The sequence below is a fragment of the Amphiura filiformis genome, chromosome 10 (genome assembly GCF_039555335.1).
Source record: "Amphiura filiformis chromosome 10, Afil_fr2py, whole genome shotgun sequence".
Classification (NCBI taxonomy): domain Eukaryota; kingdom Metazoa; phylum Echinodermata; class Ophiuroidea; order Amphilepidida; family Amphiuridae; genus Amphiura; species Amphiura filiformis.
In genome coordinates, this window is record NC_092637.1 from 25,691,192 (window position 1) to 25,717,847 (window position 26,656).

Below are 26,656 nucleotides of genomic sequence, written 5' to 3' on the forward strand. Positions count from 1 at the left end.
GATGTGGTAGCACATCAAAGGCTTTTGCTGAAACTTGCCCATTATGGTATACAGGGACCGACTCACACATGGATTACCAACTTCCTGATGCATAGAAAGCAAAAGGTTGTTCTTGGAGGTGATGCTTCGGACTGGGTACGTGTCCAATCAGGCGTTCCGCAGGGCACAGTGCTCGGTCCGTTGCTCTTTTTATTATATATCAATGACCTACCAGACCAGATCACCTCCACCGTCCGACTTTTTGCTGACGACTGTGTAATTTACAGACCCGTCAGCAGCGACGCAGACGCAGACCTACTTCAACGTGACCTTGACCGACTTTGTAGCTGGGAGCAGACATGGTGTATGGCGTTTAACACTGACAAGTGTTTTGTTTTAAAGATCACAAACTCCAAACACCCCAAACAACACAAATACTCATTAAACGGTACATTCCTTGAAGAAACAAACTCACATACATACCTTGGTGTTGATATTGCTAGCAATTTGAAATGGAATTGTCACATCAATCGCACAGCTGCAAAAGCTAACAGATCGCTGGGTTTTATCAAACGTAACTTACGGGGATGTACTGAGGAAATCAAGAACATTGCCTACAAATCACTCGTTAGACCTTCGCTGGAATACTGCGCAGCAATATGGGACCCTTACACCGTGGACCAAATCTACCATCTTGAAGCTGTGCAGCGCAGAGCCGCCCGCTTTGTCAAAAACAACTATGACAAGCGCAGCAGTGTCACCGACATGCTACAAGACCTGGACTGGCCGCTACTTGCTACCAGACGGAAGATATCTCGTCTAAGCCTATTCCAGAAAGCACACGAAGGTCACCTAGCCGTCCCAGTTCGAACCCTACTGCACCCGGTAACACGCTTTACTCGCAAGTCACACAGCAAGTCATTTATTCAACCACAACCATCCAAGGACTGCTACAAATATTCCTTCATACCACGATCCGTTACGGAGTGGAACTCACTACCAGAAGACACAATAACCGTATCTGACCCAATCGCATTCAAAGCTCAACTACAGCAGCTGTTCAAGTAATAAGCAACAAAAAGCACACACACCGCAACCGGTTCACTTTTCCCCACTTGGGGTGTTGAACTGTAAAGAACCAGAACCAGAACCAGAACCACTCTTTTATGAGATAGAGAGACAAAATACTGATTTGGACTTTCATCAGTTTGGCTGGACGTTCTGCTACCCCCCCCTTCACCCCCCTCTCTCAAACTTACCACCAGAATCTTCTCTTTGTTTCAAGGCATCCAGCAACGTTCGAAGATCAGTTTCTACAAATAGAATAAAACAGATTTGATTTTTTTCGGATGTTGATTCTTATGAGAAGACATGACAGGATCCGATCCCCCCGGGGGGGGGGGGGGTCACTCCCATATATTGACATACGTCATGTGCCCATGAAAAGACCCCGGTATTTTTGGCAAATCCTACACCCAATGACCCCGTTTTTTCAGCAGCCTACACTGAATGACCCCCTTTTTGAACAATTAGTCCTCAAAATTTAAATTTCAACTCGCTACGCGCGCATTTTCAGCAAAATGAACGAGTTTTGTCTATTCTGTACTGTAAAATTGGGTAAAAAGCTATTTTTGATTGTCAAAGATGTGAAATTTTGGGCGCTCACATACAAAATTACCATTTTTGACGTTGCCAACACCGAATGGTCCCTTTTTTTCTGAAAATTTCTACACCGATAGACCCCTAGTTTCATTCGCTGGTGGGCACAGGTACGTCATTTTCATATTCAAGTGCCCCCGGATCCAATCCACATACCAAATAAAGAAGACTCATGCCTCTGAATTGGTATAATGGCAGCCCTTATATGCACATAGGAATATTGAGCGAACCCCTTGGTATATATTGATCTTGCGTGAAATGCATAGATTATAAGTAACAAGTTGTGTATAACGTGCATTATACCCTTCAAATGACTTTTGCATGCAAGTGACTGCTCCCTTTTAAAGGGAAAGGGAACTTTTAACTCCCCCTGTTTGAAAAATCAAAATTTTGAAGATTACCAAACCTCTATGTATTTCGCAATCAAAAAGTCACTGTCCTTGCTAGTCTCTACAGCAGCCAGTTTGGTTTGTGTAGAGGGAGCGTAACCAAACTGGCTGAGAAGGAGACTACATCCTTGTGAACCAGAGGATGATTTAAGGAAGCCCCATCATGCACTGCAAACGTGTTATCACCAGAGTTTCAACTGCCACTTTACTTTTCAAATCCCATTGAATTCTGTGCAAAAGACGTTGTTTAAGAATTGTGCGTGTGTCATTATTAGTTGGTCGATTTCAGATCTAAAGTGATGTATGCATGAAGGATAATTCACCCCTTCTGTAGGTAACATAAAATGTGAAATCGACCAGCATTGTGAATGCGTTTTTATTGTAAATATACCAGTCCAAATTCAAATTTAACCATGGCCGCCAATGCAGTGTGCGAGCAGTCGTGTCATGTTCACTCACACAGCTGTGCTAACCGCAAGTCAACACAGTGGCGTGGTGGGAAGTGCTTAAATCATCCTCTGCTTGTGAACAGCGAAACGTTGCATCATACACGTGTTGCGTGATCAAAGAGATTAGACTAAAAGAGTCCGGACTCCGCCATGATGGACGGTCCTCATATCATGCAGTGGAAACAACGCAAGCAGTGTGGTCCGCGACGATAATACGGTTGAGCCTGGTTCCCGTCAAAATTAAATTTGGTGGGCGCCGCCAGACAATAGTCCAATACGAAAAGGGGACTTCGAAAAATCACAGTTTCAAGAAAGTGCTACAAACATTAAAAAGTTTAAATTTTTTTTACAGGATCAAGTAGAAACAGATGAAATTATACGGAAGTGATGTTTAAATCATAGTCAGCTTTAATTAGCCGAAAAATATTTTAATCGGCTCACAACCTTTGAAGATATGCTCTTTTAAAGAAATTTACCCGTTTTTTCACTCTGTCAGATTGAAAAGGAATACACGTTCCATGCATGAACAAACATTCTTCGATGATAACTTTATTAAAATAAACTTTATTTAGGAAATGGGCTTTACCGGTGGTCTTATGGGCTATGGTTTTTGTTAAGTGCCATATAACTTGTCGGTAAAATGGACGTGGCATGGGATTGCTCTTGCTATACTTGCAATTACTTTTTTTTGGTGGTTATTTATGCCTATTTGTTTTATCATATTTCTTACTTTCTTACTTTGTTGTTTCTTACTTTTTTTTATATTTAGAACGTAAGTCATGTCTCTTTTTGGGATAAAAGATAGCCCTGAAGAGGACATCTTTTATGTAGCCAAACCTCATCCGTAAACAGAGTGAAAAACGGATACATTTCTGAAAAAGGGTATATCTAATTGAAATAATTGTTTTGGTTTATTCAAGCTAACGAATAAAGGTTTCTTTTCATACAAAAATATGTTGGATCAACTATTCAGAAAAAGAAGAAAAAGAGGGCTACAATGAGGGTTCTGTTTTTTGGGACACCCTGTGTATTCAAAAAGTCAACCATTAATTGCCCAATTGATAAGTGCTCCTCTGGTCAGTTTCCCAGCCTAGACCATAATCCACACTCTGTGATAGATGAACTACCTGCCAACGGACCTGGTGTTATGCATTGCTAATTGTCTGGTACTGCGCCATGCACTCATAGACATACCACCTAGACCTGTAACTGCCCATCCCTAACCATGGCAGTAGGTGAAGCCACGTATCCAAGGTGATTTTGGTCGGGTGGTCGGACGCGGAGAAATAAGCGTTCATGTCTGGAACGAAAAACGCGATCGTTTGCGTGATTGCTGCGCCGTTATCGCCCGCGTCAAACGCAACATGTTCTGTAGACGCGAACATGTCTGCTTGTTGGCGTCCGGGTTGCGTCCTTGTCAAAATCGTTGCTAAGCAGTGTTGACTTCACTACGCAAACCAAAGTTATAGGTCTAGGTTCTTGTTTGTCTGGGCATGCACTCATATCATACGCCCTCTTTTCTCTTATTTTGAGAACGGTGAATACTCATATCATATGGAATATAACGCAGCTCGTGGATAGCGTCCCCTTGCGTCCAGCTCGTGGATAGCGTCCCCTTGCGTCCAGCTCGTGGATGGCGTCCCCTTGCGTCCAATGTTGTGACACCTAGCCGGCGCCATTATTAATTTTTTTTGGGGGGGAGGGGGGAGGGGGGCATGGGGGTCAAAGTGAATTTCAGGGGTGGGGGACAAAATCAACAAATTGTGCGCAAAACTGCCGCAAAAAGGGGGCATTTTCACAATTGCCCCGCCCCGTGGCGCCGTCACTGCACCTAGCCGACTGCTCATAAAGGATTAGGTATTGGTGATAAACCAAATCACACTGTCGAGCATGGGTACTTTAAAAAAATCAGTCTAGGCCTATATACCAGATTTTGAAAAATAAATAATACTCTATTTTGGTCCATGACAGCCAAGTATGGCGGATTTCACATAGCATTATTAATATGGTCCAGTCTAGCGTCTTTGATTGGACATTAAATTATATTTACCTTGATAACCTGCAACCACGACGAATGCAAGTACTCCAATAAATATGGCCGACAAGATCTTCATGATGTTAATAGGTTGTTTTATCCTGAAAACGAAATTATAAAAAAGCATTAATATTTTCAAAACTATATAGATTCCACAGAAAACATTTAGCCTACACTACACGTTTTTGATGTGTACAGAAAATTATAATGCTCTTAAAATATGCCGACACACGATGTTACCATTTTCGGGTCAGTCAGGTAAAGGCAACACAGTATTTTAGGTGTGGGGGGTGTGTGTGTGCGGGGGTGGGGGGGGGGGTGGGCGAACAAAACGGGCAAGCGATTTTTGGCACACATTCATGGGGCGCCATTTAAATAAAACACTCTAAAAAGACTTAGGAAAACAGTACAAATCGCTAAAATAGGCAAGGTTTCCTGTTCGCTGCACTCGCAACATGTATCGCCTATTTGAGGTTTGGAAATTGGGCAATTTGGCATGTGCAAAAGGGGGGGGGGCAAAAATTGCACAGCCACTAATCATTATTCTAAGAGATTTCAACCAATTAACACCTTGTCTTGTTGGCCTATACAATTAAAGGCACATTCAGTAATTTGCTTATCAGGACGAACGTAAAAATTATCAAAATTCAGATTGTGGTACCTTTGTCATTGTCAAAGATGTGTTAACATAGCCTACTACTAGTGATTCAGCCAAAAGCCGTGTATTTAATACAAATACAAAGGCCTACTGACAGTATATAAATTAGCTACATGTATTTGAATGGAGCTTCAACTTCGTCAACACTGCTGTTTTATTTGGTTTGTTTTGTTTTGTCTTTTTTGCCAAATTTTTCATTTCAAAAATACCAAATGACAATCTGAATGTTATCCTTCACTTTTAAGCAATTTATAAACAATTTTAATTTTTAAAACTTGCGCTGAGATCACTGAATTAGAGGTTAATAACTGCGCATCGGTTATTTGGAGGGCATTATGAAAAATCTAAACATTTTGCCTTTGGAACCGAGGAATATCCCGAGGGGCGTTGCCCCGATGGATATTCGGAGGTCCAAAGCAAAATGTTTAGATTTTTCACAGTGCCCGAAATAATACCGATGCAAAGTTATTAACCTCATTCATAACCGTCACTTTAATCTCTTCGCCTTACAAAATAACAAAATTTTTACATCTTCCCTTTCCAAAAATCGATCAGGCTAAAACAGGACGACCAATAACAAAAGTGCATATCACAATCTGTGCAAATATGGTGGCGCGCAATCCAAATAGACCTTTTTCTGATGACGTCACCTAATCGATATTGGGGTCTGAGATGTAAACAAACAACACGTGCGTTTCTCACGTGTCCACGGTGTAAAAACACCAAATACTGCGTATTTTTCTCCTCTGTTTTGTCATATTTCACTTTAGCTTCCATAAAATAGTTGTTAAAACGGGAACTGCTTACTAGTTACCTTTGTTCCAGTTTGTTTTGATGCCATAAAATACAAAAGATACGGAAAAACCTCGATACTATTCAAAATTCAATCTTTGTTTTGTTTCACAATTTTGTTTACTTTTTACACCGTGGCGAACTAAACGCGTACTGCGAGCTGGCAATTCCGCGCAGGACGCCTAGCGTGGCGCAAAGTTGATCGCTCGCGCCGGCGCGGTATTTGCGTTTGGGTGCTAATGACTCGAATGCTGGACCCCAATATCGATTGATTGGTGACGTGTGAGAAAAAGGTCTATACGGCAGCCAGCGCGCGCGCAATTTTTTCGACGCACAACAATACGCAAACGCCGGTCAATTGTGTGCGACATTGGAACAATTACGCATTTTGCGGTCAATTGTGAGATATTATGACCTCGATTTGCGTTCACGTTTTCACAAATAACTAAATGTAATTGGATCGCACGCATCGCATTTATTAATGAGGTTAGGGAACAACCCAAAAGTTCGATGAAGCCCTATAAAGGAAAGTCCTTTCGTTAGGGAGGGAGGGGGTCAAAAAGTCCGATTACGTTTGTAAAAAAGTAGTTAAAACATCGGTCAAAGTTGATCTTTTTATAGGATTTTTAAAATTTTACAATTATAATGTATATTAAAATATATAATTGTACAATTTTAGTATTTTCTGAAGTACGATATTGACATTTTACAGTGGTTGCTGTAAATAAAATAGAATTATTGTTTCTTAAACGTGATTAATATCCAAGACACTATGACACCCCGATTAGTAATTTTCCTACCGGGGGTGACACTCTTCGTTAGACCTGGGTCAATATTCATATTGTGGATCCTTTTCATATCTTGAAATTCCAAGAAGATATGACCCCCAGTGGGGTCAAATGAAAAAGATAAAAAGTACAGAATATAATTAAAAAAAAAAAATTCCCCACCGGGGGTGCTACTCCTCATAAGACTCTGGTAAATATTCCTATTTTGCGTCTCTATCTCGAAATGCCAAGAAGGTGTGACCCCCGGGTAACAGTGGTATACCACATGAGGTATCCGTGTTCTATAAGCTGCATATCCTATCAACGACTGCTATACCTTGTTTAGGACTTTCAAAAGAACCCACTTAGGGTTTCAAACTAACCCACTTAGGGTCTAAGGTCATTAAGGGGGGTAAAATCTTACAATTGCTTTATTTCGACATCTGTAAGGGGTGTGGGGCTCAAACACAGTGACAACATCTCATGACCAGGGGAACATTTTACAGGGGTCAGGTCAAAGGTCATGCAGAGGTCAAATTTTAGAAATGCATTTTCTGAACATCTGAAGGGGTAGGCCTACAGGGCTCAAACTCTGTGACAATAAACATAGGGCCTGCACTTTGGCTCGTTTTTTGCAGGTTTACATGGTCTAATAATCACAAGATGACTGACATGTGGTAACAAAGGCAACAGTCACTGCTATTTGATTACTTCGCCTGTGATTGACCATCACTGTGATACGATGGTCAAAAAACCAATAGATGACTGACATGTGGTAACAAAGGAACCAGTCACTGCAAGTTGATTAATTCCTGTATGACTGGCCATTCAATACATGCCTGTGATACCAGAGAAGATGTAATAAAGAGGAGGGTCAACGGAATTATATCCTTGAGATAATCCCGTAGGTAATCCTGTCGCATCTATTCATAGTCCTTTATTCTCAAGTAGTTAGACATCCACTTTTAATATCCTATGATGTTATGTGTGTGACCGCCCATGGTTGACCAATTTTCACTTCAGAATTGAAAATATTTCCCATGTTTCTATAATGAATTTGTTAAAAAGTATGAAACGTGTGTGTTAAGGACCTGCTGCTTGGATGGGATACCACATGTGGGTAATACAAGAAAGAAATCGAGTGCTGTAAAATTTCCCCCAAATCCACCGTTTTTGTAAATATATAAATTTCTAAAGAAGAAATTTTTAGGATTTTTTTAGAGAGGTGATGATTGTTGATCATTTCTATTTTATTATTTTATATATTTTCCTGTCATTTCCTGCCAACCTAATAAAGATATTCTGATAATTGATAACATTCTTTATCTTAAATAATAGAGTCTGAAAGTGGCAACAAGTAGCAAAAATTATAATTTGCCATAGAACTTCAGTCATATTTTATCTGAAATCTGACTAGATGACAGGGTCTGCATGCATGCTGTGTATAGCATGATGACATGCACACACTGACCTATCCCTAAAAGCAGTTAGCTGCAACTTGTGTATCACACCCATCCTGGGTTCAAACCCTATTGTGGTATTCTATTGTTAAGCAGCTAAATAGGGTGATTCATCATTTACTTTGAGTGTAACGGTCTCACACATATTTTGTTTGAGGATAGCTTGATCAACCTCCTCTTTATTACATCTTCTCTGGTGATACACTATAGCCTTTTCAAAATGTAATACATGTTTGCTTGACTGCATTGACTATTATAATACCAGGGGGATGACACTCTATTCACGTGGTTTCTTTTCCAACGCTAAAAGATTACGAATTTTGGTGGTTTGTAAATGAAAAGTGTCCGCACTATCGATTGATTACGTAACTGTTATGAATAATTTATTAGTTTTTCAATGCAATCGCCTCGACCCATTAATACATAATCTGTATTTTATCAAAGTACTTGGAATAGCAATCTGGTGAGTTCACTGAACTACGCCCAAATACTGATGGAGTTTTAATGGCGCTAATCCTCTCCATACACAGATGAACAAATACAATAGGAGAAGGTCAACACATATGACCTCCTATATGACATGTTATATGAGATGTACAACAACCTGAATATCATAAAGATCAGTGTTCGTTTGTGCATATGAACTGCATATTTACAATACTAAATATTACTCGTTATATATTATGTCAAATATTGGTATTATGACAACACGGTATATACATTGTATATAAAACGACTAATAGATCCAACTATCATGGCGTCAGGTCATTGGTTCATCATATCCCGTATGTTTCTTAAAATTCATTCATATTTGAGACAAATTTCTGTGCCCATTTTATAGACGTACAGGTGGATCCGGTTTTTTTTGTCATTTTCATTTCTTTTTGATGAAAGAATTAAGGTTTTCCACTGCACGGAGGCCACTATGTGATACCAATTTAATGCTATTTGTAAATGAATGCGGATTCCCGGTTGTTGTTTTTCCACAGTGTGACAACTGTCCACCCATCCAGACAACATCATCACATAATAAAACGTCTGTATTTTTACGATGAGTAAATATTAAACTGAACTTTGCCTTGGAACATTGTGTAAGACGGTGTAAGATTTTGTGGGCGCCCTCAACATTATTATCCTCTTTGTATCCGTAAATGACGGCATAGACTGTGTGAATTCTATGAAGACTAGGGGCCTACTTATACATGGGGTCATATCCATGGACACAAGTAACGATAATTGACAACATGATACGCGACTGTATTTAGGGAGGCTAACCACTAATAATTAATAATGCCGGGTAGGGCCTACTCCTGGGCGACTCGTGTGGGCATGGACGCTTAGGACGGTGACCAAATGAGTCTCAAATTTCACCGGGGAGGGGCACTCAAGTATGATAATGTAGGCCTATACGCATGTGTGGCCAACTTTTGAACACCCCCCTAAAAAGAGTTTTACCCTACCAGCAAATTTAGGATCAATAGGCCTAAGCTAACTTAATACACTAAAGGAAGTTTTGGATGAGAAAACGGACATTTTGATGAGAAACGGCCAAAATGGTGAGAATTTAAATTTTCTCATTCTTTTGGATGAGAAACTTCCTGGTGTGTGTGTCAATCATTATTTTCTTATTAAAATCCGGGACTTTGGTTGACCTGTGCTAGACTCCAGCACATGTTAATGACGCAAAGACAGTTGTGGTAACACCATGGTCGCAGACCTGCAAAAAAGCTCAAAAACAGATAGTAATGAAACCAGTTTTTATTTTCCTTGCTCTAGCGAGTTCACAGAGAAGGTGTTTCTAGTACAATGCAGCGTCGGACTCTAGCTGAGAGCGTAGCCTGAGTCCAAACGGACTCCAAGAAGAGCTCTCCATACACAAATGAACAAACACAAAGGAAAGTAGTCTCCTCCGTGACCAGCTTGATTTCGATGAGGCGAAACCAAATTGGCTGCAGAGGAGACGGGTAATTTTGCCATGCAAATGAGGTGAGTGCCCTCTCAAGAATAACTACTCTCTGATAATACCCGGGAACAATACACACAGTATATGCATTGGACCAGGGACTGTGTATGAAGGGACTCGAAACGGATTATAGATAGCTATTGTCAAGCTATTGTTATCAGGTTATCTTTTAGGCTGCGTTCACATAGAAGTATACTATTCGGGTATACGGTGCACGTTTTACAGGTGCACACGTATATAGTTCAATCGAGCAAGACAATTTCATAATACCGGGTCACATAAGGCTACGATCGCATAGAAGTATACTATTCGGGTATACGATGCACGTTTTGCAGGTGCACGCGTATAGATTAAATCGAGCAAGGTAATTTCATAGTACCGGGTCACATAAGAGCTATTCGAAAAGGCCGTATACCTGCGTATAGTATAGTATAGTGGGAATCGCGCGTGTTCGATTTTAGTGCAGCGTATACCGTCCAAATTTTAAAAACCTAAACCATATGTGGGCAAATTCATTTTTTAATAGATGCACTATCTAATTCTGCACATTATGACACCTCATTGAATGCAATGTGACCTCAAGAAGTAAAGTTACAAGCATTTGATAAGACGAAGAAAATGGGTAAACTGACATACTCGCTATCGCTATACGAAATACGCTCATTCGATCAGGCTGAGTTCACATAGTATACTCCTATATGAACTCAGCCTGAACGAATGAGCGTATTTCGTATAGCGAATACCGTATACCGTATACTTCTATGTGAACTCAGCCTTATGGCCTTCGATTACATGCGAGTTGCATCGAGGGCGTGATGTTTGTTTTCTTATTATTTACTCATGTTGCCCTATTCAAATATTTCTAAAGTTATGTCAAATAGAGTGCTTGCACGAATGGTCATTAGTTCAAATCATCCTCCAGACAAGCTCCATAAGATATGCTAATGCATGGAGTACAAAGATTTACTTTGATCTATACCAGTTTACAGGTGATTGATATTGTACTCCATGCATTTGCATATGTCTTCTGGAGCGTATCTGGAGGATGATTTGAACTTATGATCTTCCGTGCAAGCACCCTATTCAGTACGACAGCAACTTCGCTCACTTCCGGTAATTTTTACCGGCGTGACCTCTGCTGTTACGTAACGCAATGTTGAAAATCAGGTGGCAAATACGGTTTTTCAGAAAACATAAAAAAAATGGAATACACGAGTCGTTTCTCCCTTCATTTCCATATTGAGCCCATAGATAAGATATGAAACATGAGTATAAGGCAAAGAATAACGTGTAAAAGTTGAATTATTGTGGAAAAAAAATGAATGCTTTTGGTGCGCGAAGTAGCCTAAAAAATGTGAGAAAATGCATGTCACGATAACAAAAATGGTTATATCTACAGCTTTGAGGAAACGCCGGTCTAATGCTTTTCTGTTATGATAAACATTAATTAACCACAGCTTGTATTAAAATTTCAGCGAAAATGAGCGGTGGAATAACCTAGTCGTAGGTTGAAAAGTTGCGTTCTTTGAGTCCTCGTGTCGTAAGCGCACGTTGCAAGTGTCACGATGCTTCACGAAATGGATCCCAGCCGGCGCTGTCTATTATACATGTTATATTGATTAATATAGCAATTAAAAACGTCTATTGTTATATATTTTATAAATGCAAAATACTCTATTGTGTAACAAAATATTGTAGTCGTCAAAGAAGGTAGTATCATCTCATTTAACTGAAGTACAAGCAGTTTTGAAAAGATTGTTGTTGAGTGAGATTCTTGAACATGTTGAACGAGAAATAAGATAGCAAAAGAATACCCTTTGCCCGAACAAGTTGCGATGGCTTGTGGACAGAGCGAAGGTGTGCAGTGCGGAAGGTTGTGAGTTCGATTCCCGTGTTATTTTATCGATTATGTGGAATTTTTCAGTTCGTTTTTCTTTTCTTTTTTCCTTCCCTTTTGTCTTTAATAATATAGGCCTAATGAATGTCAGCTTGAAGGCCCACTTTTTTTCATGATTTATTTCAGTTCAGTTCAGTTCAGTTTTATTTTCATCTCAACACACATACATAGGCCTATAAATAGCATGATATAGAAAAAAACATTTTGTAATAAATTAGTAACAATGCAAAGCCAAATAATTTACAATTGAGATACCAATATTAATATTACAAAATAATATTTTAATAATGTGGTATGAGAGATGTGGATGCCACAGAAACGCATGTTTAAGCCTAATCCTACATTCGAGTTCATATCTTTTTTACAAAAAATGCATTTTAGTTCAGTAGCTTTCAATATGAAATAATCAAATAAAGCATGTCAAACTTAAGTAATTTTTAAAAGTTCAAGAATATATATAGGCCTATCAAATAAAGGAACGTCAACACAGATTTTCACGATTTTTTTATTGGACTAGACCTCCCCTATCGGCAACATATTTTATGAGCTTTTATGCATACATATTAAATCATGAGATGCACGAATTTCAAACCTAATATGTTGGCATATTTGTAATTTTTACACAATGTCCAACTTACACCTCGGATTACACCTAATTGGAATCAGCCAAGTTCGTTTTCTAGGTAGTAGAGCAACTAACTTTGATGTCTTATTAAGACTAATCCCCCATAGAACACCACAGTTAAGCGGTCAAGATATTAAGTGTTTTCTTTTCATTTTTATCTCGCTACTTCTGCTTCAAATGTAACGTGAAAACCTTCCTGACAGTTATTTACTAATATTATAAATATTGTTATAATTTTGGAATAACAAAACTTCAAATTTGCCCGAAATCGTATATTATGGCTTTAATAAAAATATGAAAACTAGGATTTAAAAATATGAGTTAAAATCAAATCGAAAATCAAAGAGAGGTGCTTGCGGGGTTCGAACCAAGATCCAACTTCCAAATACATGTATTTACCACTAAGCCATACCAGAGATATGATTAATTCGGTGACAATAATAGCAATGTTATTCCCACTCAGTGGCTCACTCGTGTATTCTATTTCTGGAATGAATTAACACTGTCCAAATAATGTAACACAAACCTTTATGCTGACTTTTAAAATTGTTTGAACGTTGGGAGTATTATTTTCAAGTTAAATAACCAACAATGGACAATTGACAATGAAAGTTTCTTTGCAGGAAAAACATCGCCCGTACCATATATGGCGTGACAGTAGTCACGCACAAAGATAAACATTTCAACATGTTCAATATGCGACTAGAAATATAGGCATACCCCAACCTAAAGTGATGAAATTTTCAGGCAAGCTAACTTTAGTTATTCTATAACACAGAGGATGATTTAAGCACTTCCCAGCAAGTCTTGCGGTTAGCACAGCTGTGTGAGTGAACATGACACCACTGCCCGCACACTGCATACACACGTGCATGGTTAAATTTGAATTTGGACAAATGAAGAGCTTTGTTTCAAAACCCCTTTAGAATACATCCACTTGCCCAATTTTGAGATCACATCAAAAAATCATCGAAATAATCACTGATATAAGGTGTTTTCAACAAAAGCAGTTTTTGGCGGGATGCTCATCCTACCCAAGCATCGCGCCAAAAACTGCTTTTGTTGCAAACCCCCATATATCAGTGATTTTTTTGATGATTTTTAATGTGTTCTCAAAAATGGGCAAGTGGATGTAAGGGGTTTTGAAACAAAGCTCTTCAAATATATTTACAATAAAAACACCTTCAAAAAGTTGGTCGATTTCACATTTTATGTTATCTACAGAAGGTGTGAATTATCCTTCATGCATACATCACTTTAGATCTGAAATCGACCAAGTAATAATGACACACGGGCAATTCTAAAACAACATCTTTTGCACAGAGTTCAATGGGATTTGAAAAGTAAAGTGGCAGTTGAAACTCTAGTGATAACACTTTTACAGTGCATGATGGGGCTTCCTTAAATCATCCTCTGTCTATAACATGACACCCATTTTTGATTCCGGCGCTTTTTCTTGCTGGGTGATATGAACATTTTTGTGTTCGTGACATGCAATTTTTCTCATTTTCCGAGCTACTTTGGACATGTTCAAGCTTCTTTTTTCCCATTTAATTCAACTTTTACACGTTATTTGTTGCTTTACACAAATGTTAATATCTTATCTGTGGTCAGAGTACATAAATGGAGCAATATACGACCCGTGTCTTCCATTTCTGGAGCTATTTTGATAAAAAGCGTTTGCCGGCTAAAATTTCAACATTGTGTTACGTAACCCGTGTTCACCAACCCGTATATAAATTTTCTGTCGAACAAAAGAGGTCACAAAGTTGCTGTCGTACTGTAGAAAGGTCTGACGCATAACAAACTATACATTTTTGGAATCCTCATGACCATACGAGTATTTTGATATATTACTTGGCATAGTTGGAGCACTCTGAAAATTTGACCCCATGTGACCTTGATTGACCCCTCCCCAGAATGCCCGGAAGTTTCAGGAGGTCAAGTAGAACCATGTGCTTCTTTTGTCCAATTTGCCATCAAGATTTCAAACGGAAACAGTTCAGACCCAGAGCACGATCATGTCAGAAATTTATATTTTGTTCTGGGCATTGACGTAGTCATAGGGGCATGGGGGGGGGCACGGCCCGCACCCCCAATCGATTGCAAAATTTTAAAAATCCCATAGGAAAATTGCCAAAAAATGGCTTGTGCCCCCAATCAGACCCGGTGCTATACACGCATAGAAGCTGTACTTTTAAAATCCGCACCTAATCAATAATTTCACTCCATTGTCAAAGTACTGTGCTCTCTGTAGCATTATGGAGTGACCAGGTCCTAGAGTCTGATGGTTTTGTAGCAGATGACAGTGCTCATTCAAGCCTGTCAAGATCAGTTAGTAGCCACTTGCTGAATGGATGGCCATTATCAGCTATCAAAGAGATGCCTTGTGCAGCTGCCAATCACAGTAGAGGTTTGATAACATTTTGTTAAAACCCAAATGTGATATAAGGACAAAGCTGTGCATGTTGGTACTTAATTGTTTGGATTCTTATGTTGAAATTCCCTTGTATTAGTTCTTTTATGTGTAGTGTATATTGTTCATAAATTATATAGCTTTTAAATTTTGGGCATTTTTGCTCTGTTGCACTGTATCATTATGGAATTAGAGCAAATCAATTACCGACACAAGCAGGTATACAGTGTATTATTTTATTTTTATTTCGTATCTCAGGAGCATCTAGCTCACTTGGAAAGGCATCAGAATTTGGTACACGAGCGCTTCGAATTTTAAATCGGAAGGTGGTGAGTTCGAGCCTCATCACGGTCACATTAATTTTATAAACCAAATATTGTTTGAACTTTTCATATTTGTTTTTCTTTTATTGTTTCTTTTCTTTGACTTTTTTCTTCTTGTTTTATTTAATTTTTTTTCTTTATTTTTCTTTTATTCATATTGCCAGGGTAAGGAGAGGAGGGTACTAATGGCCCATTCAGTGGTTTTTTCATCCGGACGATCGTAAAAATCATCAAAATTCAGATTTTGTACTAGACTGCGGAACTCAGTCTTCAATGATATAGTCGGTAATAATCTTTTGGTCATTATATGACTATTATCATTTGACGACTGAGTTCTTATGATACATCATCCGAAGAGCAGTTTCAGATAATTGCTTGGGATTGTTGGGGCAGAGGTTATCTTTTGAATTCTTTCATGACCACTGAAGCAGAGTCAAACCTGTCAAGGACACTCGGCGTGAATTGAACTGACCATGTCACTCGCCACAAACGAATTTTAAAGGTCATAAAACATCAATTTGGTATCTTCTGCTAGTGGTTCAGCCGAAAGCCGAGTAGGCCTATTTAAGACAAAAATAATGCATTTACGTGAATCTGTAATTTATATACTGACAGTATATATAAATTAGCTACATGTATTTGAATGGGGCTTCAACTTCGTCGATACTGCCGTTTTCTTGGGTTTTTGCCAATTTTTTCATTAAAAAATTTATGAAAGTAACAATTTGATTTTTTTCCCACTTTCGCTGGGATCACTGAATGGGGCTTTGCAACGCGATATATTCAAAACTTGTATTCACCTACTGTTATAGCATTAATCCGATTATTACACAACTTCGCCAGCGTATTCAAGACATCCAATGCAAATAATCACCTAGATTATGACGTATCATTCTGTAAATATGGCGGAGTACTCAAATTCATTCAACAAAACCATGATTACAAGCTATTGCAATCTACCGCGACAGCTCGTCTCACACACATAACAAATGCACCATACGATCAAATAGGTTGACGACAACGTTTGATTGAATCATGGAAGAAAGAGATAAGAAGGAACCACAACGAACGCATTCACTTTGTACACTCCCTTTACCGACATCTAATTCACATTGTTATTCATGAGGATTTACTTTGATCAATACCCCGCGTTAAATAGGTGATTGGTATTGTATTCCATGTATTTGCATGTCTTCTGGAGCGTATTTGAAGGATGATTTGAACTAATGACCTTCCGTGCAAGCACCCTATAGGATTTTCTCTGGTGACGTGATCATCGGTCATTGATGGCCTACATCTTTTTCTTCCATTTTGCCCAATTTTCCCGAACTTTGATGACTTTTTTCTCAGAGTTGGCAGTCTTTGGCACTGAAACGAGTTAGCTAGTTACGATTACTAGTATACACATATAAACTATTAAATTAAACAGGTTTCATGTACCGGACTCAACCGGAACATTGTGCATTATTTAAGAACATTTTACATCTATTTTTCATCGAAAAAGTCACCAAAATCTTACCTTATTTGCTAAAGATGAAACTCAGCAAAAAAACGGCCGAATTTGATGACCTTTTCGATGTTTTATAGGACATTTTCTACACAACACGATCAAGAAAACAGTTTGACTGTAGATCCCAAAACAAAGCTACTATACATGTTCAGAGCATCAGTGAAATTCCATAATCTTACTTCTGGGTAGCGTTTGTTTGTTCGTGGATGAGTTTGTTATAAATTTTTTCCATTAATGATTTCGCCAAGCATCGATCGCGGTAAATGGATCATACATGAAAGGAAGTACCATTGATAGCTTTTCTTTTCATGCGTCAATAGATAAGCGGATTAAAACTTGGCCGATTGAAGTCGTTGTGGTTCCTTCTCATCTCTTTCTTCCATGATTGAATGCACTGCATTGCGCCATGATTACGGTGAAGGACACCGGTTCAAATCCTTTGTATGGAGCCAATCAATAATTTCACGCACATCCTCTATTATTGCCCAATTATTGCCCGGGATGATTGCACACTGTAAAAGAGCTTTTGTTATGTTTGATGAAATCGTGTTTAACTATTTGCTTAAGAACGGCACAATGCAGACAAAGCAGACAGATTTACTACATCTGGTACATGTATATACATAATAGAAATGTGTGCGAGTATTACCTAATTATAATAGGGGCGTATCCAAAATGAATTCACGCCCCTTTCAAATGTCGAGCCAAAGTGCAGGCCCTATGCTTACTGAACAGGGGAACATTTTGGAACGCTATTCAGGGGTCAGGTCAAAGGTTATCTGGGTCAAATCATATAATTTAATTTTCTGGGCATCTATAAGGAGTATGGTACTCAAACTCGGTGTGGTGACAACAAACTTCATGACCAGGGGAACATTTTTGGAACATTTTGCAGGGGCCAGATACCTCCAAAACACCAACATGCCCCAGCTAGTTTTGTGGTCTATGACCACCATTTGCCACTAGTGAAAATTTGATCGAAAAAGCATAAAAACCTGTGTTTTTTACCCGTAACACGCGCAAAGTGGATTTTTTTTAATGGAGGGCCTGGATGCGCGACCCCTGTGTACGATCATGGAAATAGACTATCTGTTATTTCCATGGTACGATGTGCCAAAATAAATAATCGGCGAAATTATATCAGTTTGAAAGCGAAAATATCTACTGTCGATAGTTTTATACTCAATAATTATTGCGAATATTCGCAATAATTATTGCGAATATTCGCAATAACATTGCGAATATTCGCAATATTATTGCGAATATTCGCAATAATATTTCTATTTTTTTTGGCACTAATATGCTTCCGTACAATTCTAATTTTAACACCAGAATTATGTTTAAAAGATGTGGTTTTATCTGACATTACTGAAAAATGGAGTATCGAACGACTGCTTCCACCACGACTACGCATAACAATAAAAAAGTGCAGCTGCAGGTCAGTAGCGTTTTGAGTGAGTCCATGGTAATGCAAACTGGCCTTCAGATATTCTTTATTACCAACTTCTATTATTATGCGGCATTAAATGTCGACTCAGCGATAACAAAATTATAATGACAATTGCAATATATAATAATAATGCTAAATCTGTGTCAGAATGCTACATGAAAGACGACGTTTAACATAAAGAAAGCGATCAGATTGATGATTTTATATCTGTCATTGTTAGGTGAGATAATCCCACAGATTCAAGCAATTCCTACATTCAATCAGAGAAGATGAAAAGAGAGGAGATTTAGATTAAGCTGATTATCCCAATTATTGACTCCCACGTCAGCATTTGAAAAAAACATTACCGGGAAACATAAACCTTCATGGCTGAAAAGTTTCATCCTTAAGGGAACAACCCAAACGTTCGATGAAGCCCTATAAAGTATAATAAACGAACGTCCTTTCGTTAGGGAGGCATATGAGGGAAGGGGTCAAAAAGTCCGATTACGTTTGTAAAAAAGTAGTTATAACATCGGTCAAAGTTGATCTTTTTAAGGATTTAATATATAAATTTTAGTATTTTCTGAAGTACGATATTGACATTTTACAGTGGTTGCTTCGAAATAATTTCAAATCAATATACTAGAGTGCAGTACTCGCAACCTGCAATTTGTAAGTTCATTTTTAATCAGCTGTACCGCACCTTGATTCTTTTTTATTTGAAGATCCAGCAAGTCATAATTTTTTTGTGCCCAGAAAGGTATGAAGAAAATATTTTAAAATAAAATAGAATATTGGTTTCTTCCATAAACGTGATCAATATCATTGCATTGTTGCACTCCTCCACATCCCCATCCACCATAGCGACGGTCCTGTATCCTATGAATCCGGGTTGGAATTTTCGATATTTGAAAACTTACGTTAGAAGGGAGGGGGGAGGGGGTTAGCCTTCTAACGAAAGGACTTTCGTTTATAGGGCTTCATCGAACTTTTGGGTTGTTCCCTTATGAATGGGCCTTTAAAACTTCCCGCCCACGTCGTCAGACGCTTCGCTTTAACAAATCCACTTTTTTGGTCAGCCGGTGAAATCTGAAATTTCCCCACAATCACGTAGAACGCTAGTCAGTCGATGGCTATTAAGGGATCTGGAATGAGCGTTTTAAGCGTTTCGACAATATTTTTTGTGGGACATGCGAGCACATCAGGCATATCGAATTGCATGCTGAATACGCAGAATGTCTTTCTGATATCAAATAATTTTCATTTTTTGAAATTCACGATATAATACAAATTTTATGACAAATTATTAAAATTTGATATTTTTCACATTTTTCTTTGGTGTTTTTGGAAAAAAATCCGTATCTTCAATACGAAAGGTCAACATTTTCAAGTGAACGTCGGCTTTTCATCCCACCTACATACACTTCAAGTATAAATCGTCAGATTTATAAAGTTTACTTCGAGTACTGTTAAATATCAAAAATATCAATTTTAATGATTTGCCATAAAATGTGTATTACATTGCGAATTTCAAAAAATCAAAATTATTTGATATCAGAAGGACATTCTTCATATTCAGAATGCAATTCGATATGTCTGATGTGCTCTAATGTCCCACAATAAATACTGTCCAAACGTTCATACCCATCCCTTAACAAGACCCACTTAGCGCTTGAAACGATCGAATTTGGTGTTGAAATTAGCAACATTTTTTGTTACACCTTTTCACGTCATAATGAATTTTCTCGGTCAAATGAAAAGCAGTAATTTTCATTTCTTCGGTAAATGTCAGAAGAAAACTATAATGCTTGGTACTGTTTTTCAAACCCTGGTGTTAAAATTAGGTGTGAAATTTAGGCTTAGTGTAAGATTTTCGATTTTCACAGGCTTCAACTCTAGGGTTAACGTTTTTGCTTTTCAAAGTAATAATTTACTAATATCCTGTAACAACATACTGAAAATTTAATATTTCCGAGTTCCGACTGATTTTGCTTGATCGCATCACTTATACATGATATAGGGCTATAGTTTTGTCAGAATTTCAGTTTTGACTGCACCATTTTTCAATTCCGACTACCAATTTTGTCAAAATCAACTCGCAATGGACTGTCTTGTTGAATCGGATAATGAGATTTTCTGAAAGGATTATGGCATATGCAATTTAAATAAGATAATCTCTAAGTAATATGAATTGTGATTTTTATAACTTGCTTGGAACTACGAATGTTCACGAATTGGTAAACAAGTTTCATCTGATATTTCCTGCTGACGTGGCAGGCACCAAAAGTGAGTCAAACCGTTGGTCTTAACACTTAGTACGCCAGTCACTCGATTGCTATTGTTATACAAGACTCACTCAGTCATTTAATTTGGCTCTGGAACCGATTGAATTCGATGTTGAAATGGGCAAAATTATGAGCTACACCTTTTCACGTTAAAATTTTCTCGACTTAATGAAAAGCAATAATTAATTTTCATTTTTTCAGTCAATATTAGCAGAAAATCACAATGCATATTACTGTATTTAAAAAAACAAATTCTGGTGTAAAACTTAGGCGTGGCATTAGTCTTCTAGTGTAAGATTTTAGATTTTGACAGGCCTTAACTTCACCCGTGAGCTTTTTTGGTGTCAACTTTTTGCAGCAGTGCTGCATTAATTCTGAATTGGCTGGGTGTTACTATACTGAAATTTTCGAATGTGAAAGGCATTTTGTACCACTGAAGTTTTTCGTACACATCGATAGCTTTATTAATATAAAGATTGACTTTTGTAGAATTTTGGTTGTGTATCCATTGATTTTATATGCGATTTCATTGAAAGAAGTGTTTTTTAATGCAATGATTTTCAACAACACACTCAACCTGGGCTCCTTGCATGAGGAATATTAGCTACAAGCATTAGCTGAGCATGCGTCCTGTCAATTTCTACTCTCACACCCCTGATTTAGCATAGGGATTGGGCTCGTTTGCATATGCATGAGTTCGTTGAGTTGGTCGTAGCGTCCTTGGAGATAGTACATTTCTAGTAAAATGGTATAGATGAGTTTATAGTCAAAATGCGTGATGTATTCTAACAGTTTAAACGTAGGCCTATGTTTTTGTAAATGTGCATAATTTCCAATCACGTCGCAGATGGCAACTATCACAGCACAAGTAATAATTTATCCTAGTGTGATATTGCTCCGGTAGAATACCTTGCATATGCCATAGACAAATTTTGATAACTTGGTTGGTAGACAGAGATGACGTCAGTGGTACTGATTTTGGTTTAGATCTGAAACCATATTATACCTCAGGTTTAGATTGAGAAAGTATAGGCCTACATATCAAGTAATTATCTGGTGGGAATTGTTTTATTGTTGTATTAATTGTGGTATACTGAACCCGACAACCACATTTGAAGAAAATAATTATAACTATGATTAATTTTATCATGGGCTATATTTTTGCCGGCGGAGGAATATGGATTTAGCCTGGGGAGTTAGCTTTCAAAAACTGTATCACGTGTCATTACATGTGGATGGGATGGGTGAAGTTTCGTGTTACCAAAGTATGGTGTGTTACCATTACAACAACAACTTACTTATTTACATAGTACATCCAATCACAGCGTGCTGATCTGTCTAAAGTAATAAAAGGTTGTTCAGTCCATGTTCAGTCGCACAGTAACAGTGCATGCACGTCATTAGAGGCGCTGTAGTTTAATATGGATATGCAAACGAGATGGCCGGTGACCGTGACTCAACTGTAAATGGTTATTCTTCGGGACACCTTGACGGATTTTCCCGCAATTGACACACCGTGCTGTAAGCATGGCGGGAAGCATGGTAAAGTGAACCTGTAAAATGTACCAAATGCAGTTTTTGATATTGCGGTACATGTCAGTTATTTTTATGCAATTTTCGGCCGTTGTTTCGGCCTACAGTTTGTTTAGGACTTCTGTGTTGTGGACCATACTATTTTGTTTTTACGAAAGTGATAATTTCTCCATCATTTTGTTTCAAGTTGCTTTATTTATTACTAAATAGCCTATTCGGTCTGGGTATTAAATTGATAGGCCTAATGGCGCAGTGTAAAGGACCATGCGGTTATAAGTTGAGACTCCCAAAAGACTGACGGCGTGACATTTTTCTTGAACAAATGAAATGATAATGATATTTTCAAAATGAATACTTACACCCCTCATAGGGGTCTATGTAAAACAGTCAATTATCAGAATTGCAAGTGTAGTCTAAAAGTGACAAAGAGATATTGTATTCTCTGGTTTGGAATGAGTATTTATGACTGAAAGCAGTTTAAGCAGCTAATTAGCACTAATTAAACCTTTTGAATAAATAATTAGGTCTGTTAATGAAGTAAATTTTGATCACCCTGTATACATAGAAGCAAACATCGCACCCAAAATAAAGTATATTTCTGGTTGGCTTTTTCAATTCAAGCTCTGTTTGATTTTGTGGTCCTCAGATTGAGAAAATATTCCTGAAAAGAAAAATAAACCACATGTTCCTTAAAAAGTTCATTTTTACACACTGTATATCGTCTAGTACACCCTGAATATTGATTTCGAATTTTGGTCAGTTTAATCTCTGTTCTTAATGCTTTCCAGAAATAGGCCTACCTGTAATTGGTTCATAAAATGATATAACTATTCATCGCAAAATTGAAAACAATGGCCATACCGATGTCAGTCAATGGTATATCCAAACCACAATATGAACCTGAAGACTCGTCATCAGACTTAGACACTATCCATGCTATCAATGAGGAATTGCTATTACCCCATACCACAGTATTATGTTTATAATCATTCCTAGGCCTTATTAAAGGCTCAGATGCATACAAATTTTTAACTCATTTATGTTAAGTACAAACTTGAGAATATGTTCATGTCATCATATGTTATTAAGTATACCAAGAAATGAACTAAGTACTCAGCATATAAATTAATTTGTGCCCTCATTGTGGGTTTTTAAGACAAAATAAAATAAAGGAAACAAACATCGTTCTCCTTTTACAGTGTCGTTTCTAAAAGCTCATTTTTAAGCCAAAGGTCCTCTCAGTGAATGTGAAATCCAACATTTTTTCTTCATTCACTGCGCCGTCTTTTTTAAAGACATTTCTTGTTACCTTTTCAAAGTAATATAGTTGGCTTATGAAAGATTTTTCCCAACTTTCTAAAGATCATCATACCGGGCTATATATCATAGTTTTGTCAGAATTTCCGTTTTCATTACACCATTGTTCAGTTCCCCCTGCTATTTTGTTTCAAAATCAGCACGTGAATATACCCATGGATGGATGATTTGGCATGCAACAATAGAAATATAGGTTGTTTCTGTTGGTTGTATTCGAAATCGAAATGAAGTGCTATAGTGAGTTGGACATTTTGGCAATTGCAAGTGAAAAATGGTGAAATCAAAACGGATATTCTGACAAAACTATAATATACACACCCACACGATGTGCATTGTAGAGTTGGGAAAAATCTTTCTTTAGCGAACTAATATAATATGAGTTTGAAACGCTAAAAATTTAAACCCAGAAAAAGCTCATGGACAAAGTTCAGGTGCGTAAAAAAAAAAAAAATCTTACCGTAAAAGACACAATTTCATGCCTATAATATTAACACCAGGATTTTTTAAAGAAGGTATATCCAAGTACTATGTTTTTTAATTGACATAATCGCTCGACTTTTAGCACGACTATGCATAACCCCGGGGGGGGGGGGCACTCAACACAAATGACCATACGGGTATGCTCCCCCGGAAAGACCCCCCTTTTTGGGTTTCGCAGCTCCGAAAGACCCCTATATTTGACCAAAATAAAGCTCCGAAAGACCCTTGATTTTGATAATTTCAGCTCTAAAAGACCCAAAAATTGCTCATTCCTCATATTTCTTGTTTTTTCAGGCAATTTTCAACCAAAAAGTCAAGAAAGACCCTTGATTTTGACTTTTCGCAGCTCCAAAAGACCCCATTTTACTTGTTCACAGCCCGGTTCGCAGCTCCGAAAGACCCCTTTTACCGGTACGCCGTCAGCTCCCAAAGACCCACCACCTCAAAATTCCGGGGGAGCATACCCACCAAAAATTTTTGATGTGCCCCCCCGGGTGCATAACGACCCGAAAAGGGTTCATGAATATATTCATTCTTGGTTTATGAATATAAAAATAAACGAGAGAAACGTACTTGAATAGACCTGCCGAATCTCATAAGAGCTACATATTAAACGAAGATTGGCGAACTAACAGAAAATACTTTTCGTTTCGCGTTACCTTTGTTGTAGTTTAAGATGGTTTTGTTGTCGTCTACAGATCTTCATCAACCAGCTCTCCGAGACTCCGGTTGCTTCGTTCTGTTTCTAATGTTGGAGATCTGTAGATGTTTTTTAATATTTTGTTGTTTTGTAAAGCGCTTTGAGGTATTGGACTGAAAGCGCTATATAAGCGGGTTTTATAAGCGGGTTTTATAAGCGGGTTATTTATCACCTTGCAAATTAATTAATAAATATCGGTAACCCAGTCAAGCCCCAACTTGCTTGAGAACTCTAGCCAAGAATTTACTCACCGATAGCTTCACATTCTAGGCTAGAGACCATTGCATTCAAAATCTAGTCGGATTCGCTGAAGCATAACACCGTGTAAAGCAATGGAAGTTCAAGTAAATACAGCCGATCACGACAGGCGATTGCATCAAAAATGTTGCTAAAATCACCCTTTTTTATCAGCAAAATTTTAGACTGTCCAAAATACGCAAATCGTGCTCAAAAGATACAGTTGACTCTGACATCGAAATAACTTTAATCCAAATTTCAACATTAACAGAATAAATAACCTCCGGTGTGAAAAATTGCACCGCTGTCAGACCGAAAAACCATAGCAAAGCACTCTAGCATCGAATGCGTCACTATCGTGTGCAAATTCGAGGCTAGAGTTCTCGAGTATAAAGCCCCAACAACCTGCCTTATATTATTTTTATTCAAAAATGATAGAAATTTGGTGACAAAAATTAAAAACCTACAATTGTTCAGTTCAAACTTTAAGTACACAGACTAATGAATATAGAATTCAAGAAAACTGGAATTCGGCATTTTTAAAACATGCCATGGTTCAGACCAACCTTAATATAGCGCTATATCAAAAATATGAACATTGCGTTTTACAAACAAATACAAAAATAACAACAGCAAAATACATTAGAAAATATATGTTTTAAGATTTAAATTTTAAAGTGAAGTAATTAAGGAACAAAATAATTAAAAGCATTTTCAACTCACATTGGCTGGAAATTCTTCGAATTTAAAAATAATTCGCTTGCTCTCGCTCTCTGAGTCTTTGGTGTTGCTGGTTCGATGTTGAGTTGGCTACTGCGGGAGACTTGCCAGGCCAGGCCAGGGTTGACCAAGATAAAGCCCAAAGCCGCTACGGTTTGATAGGTTTGTCATAAAATTATGCAAATAAGGGGTATTATTGTCATCATATTGTCATGCATGAAATAAGCACTTTATTCCTTCTACAACTGTACAACAAAGAATGACCTCATTTGCATGCTTGCGAAAAACCCATCTTAACGATAGTTCGACGAATTTCAATTTTCTCTTTCAAAATCTCTTTCAAATTCCACACTTTTACTCTAACTAATACTATTTAACAAAGTACAATTTGCTCACTCAAATCGACTTTTTGATGTTTTCAACAATCTGAATATACTACTTCGTCAATTATTACACAATTTCAAAAACGACACTTTTTGAACTTTTCAACACATGTGACCAGCTCCAACAAAACCCGGAACAAGTCGCCAGGCATGTTTTTGAGTTACAGGCCTTTAAAGATGACATTCCCATAAAAAAATCAAATTTTGGAATTCTTAATTTCATGGTATTTGACCTTGGGACTGAGTGAACTTTCAAATCCTTGAAAGTACTTATTAAAAAAAAGGTTTATTTAATCAATAATTGACAGTTGAACTATGATAATCCCTATTCAATCCTGTGTAAGGCAGGAAACTAATTAGCACTTTACTCAGACTAGCAATTTGCTAAAAATATCAAGGTGTTATTTACAAAATTATCCATATCTTGAAAAGTATTGATGCTATGTATATAATTTTGGTATCATTTTGAAGCTTGTCCCGTGCTTACATTTTTATTCAAATCATGAAATGTCAAAAAAATGCGACTTGTTCCTGGTTTTGTCGGAACGGGTCTACATATACTACCGTCATACATCATGCACATTAGAATTAGCTTTTTCAGATTCGGCACTTTTTATGTTTTCCACTCTCTTATAGGCCCTATTCGC

The 26,656-nt window shown here is 37.7% G+C and overlaps 1 protein-coding gene across 1 annotated transcript in view; it reads right to left on the minus strand.

Moving 5' to 3' along the window:
- The window catches only part of LOC140162165 (uncharacterized), a 40,630-nt gene extending 14,868 nt beyond the window's left edge, over window positions 1–25,762 (minus strand). The window contains exons 1-3 of the mRNA XM_072185436.1: window positions 25,630–25,762; window positions 4,527–4,612; window positions 1,239–1,292 (exon numbers count right to left, since the gene is read on the minus strand). Of these exons, the coding sequence (XP_072041537.1) occupies window positions 1,239–1,292; window positions 4,527–4,612; window positions 25,630–25,631 (142 nt within the window). The 5' untranslated portion in view covers window positions 25,632–25,762. The remainder of the gene's footprint in view (window positions 1–1,238; window positions 1,293–4,526; window positions 4,613–25,629) is intronic.
- Between the last annotated feature and the right edge of the window lie 894 nt (window positions 25,763–26,656).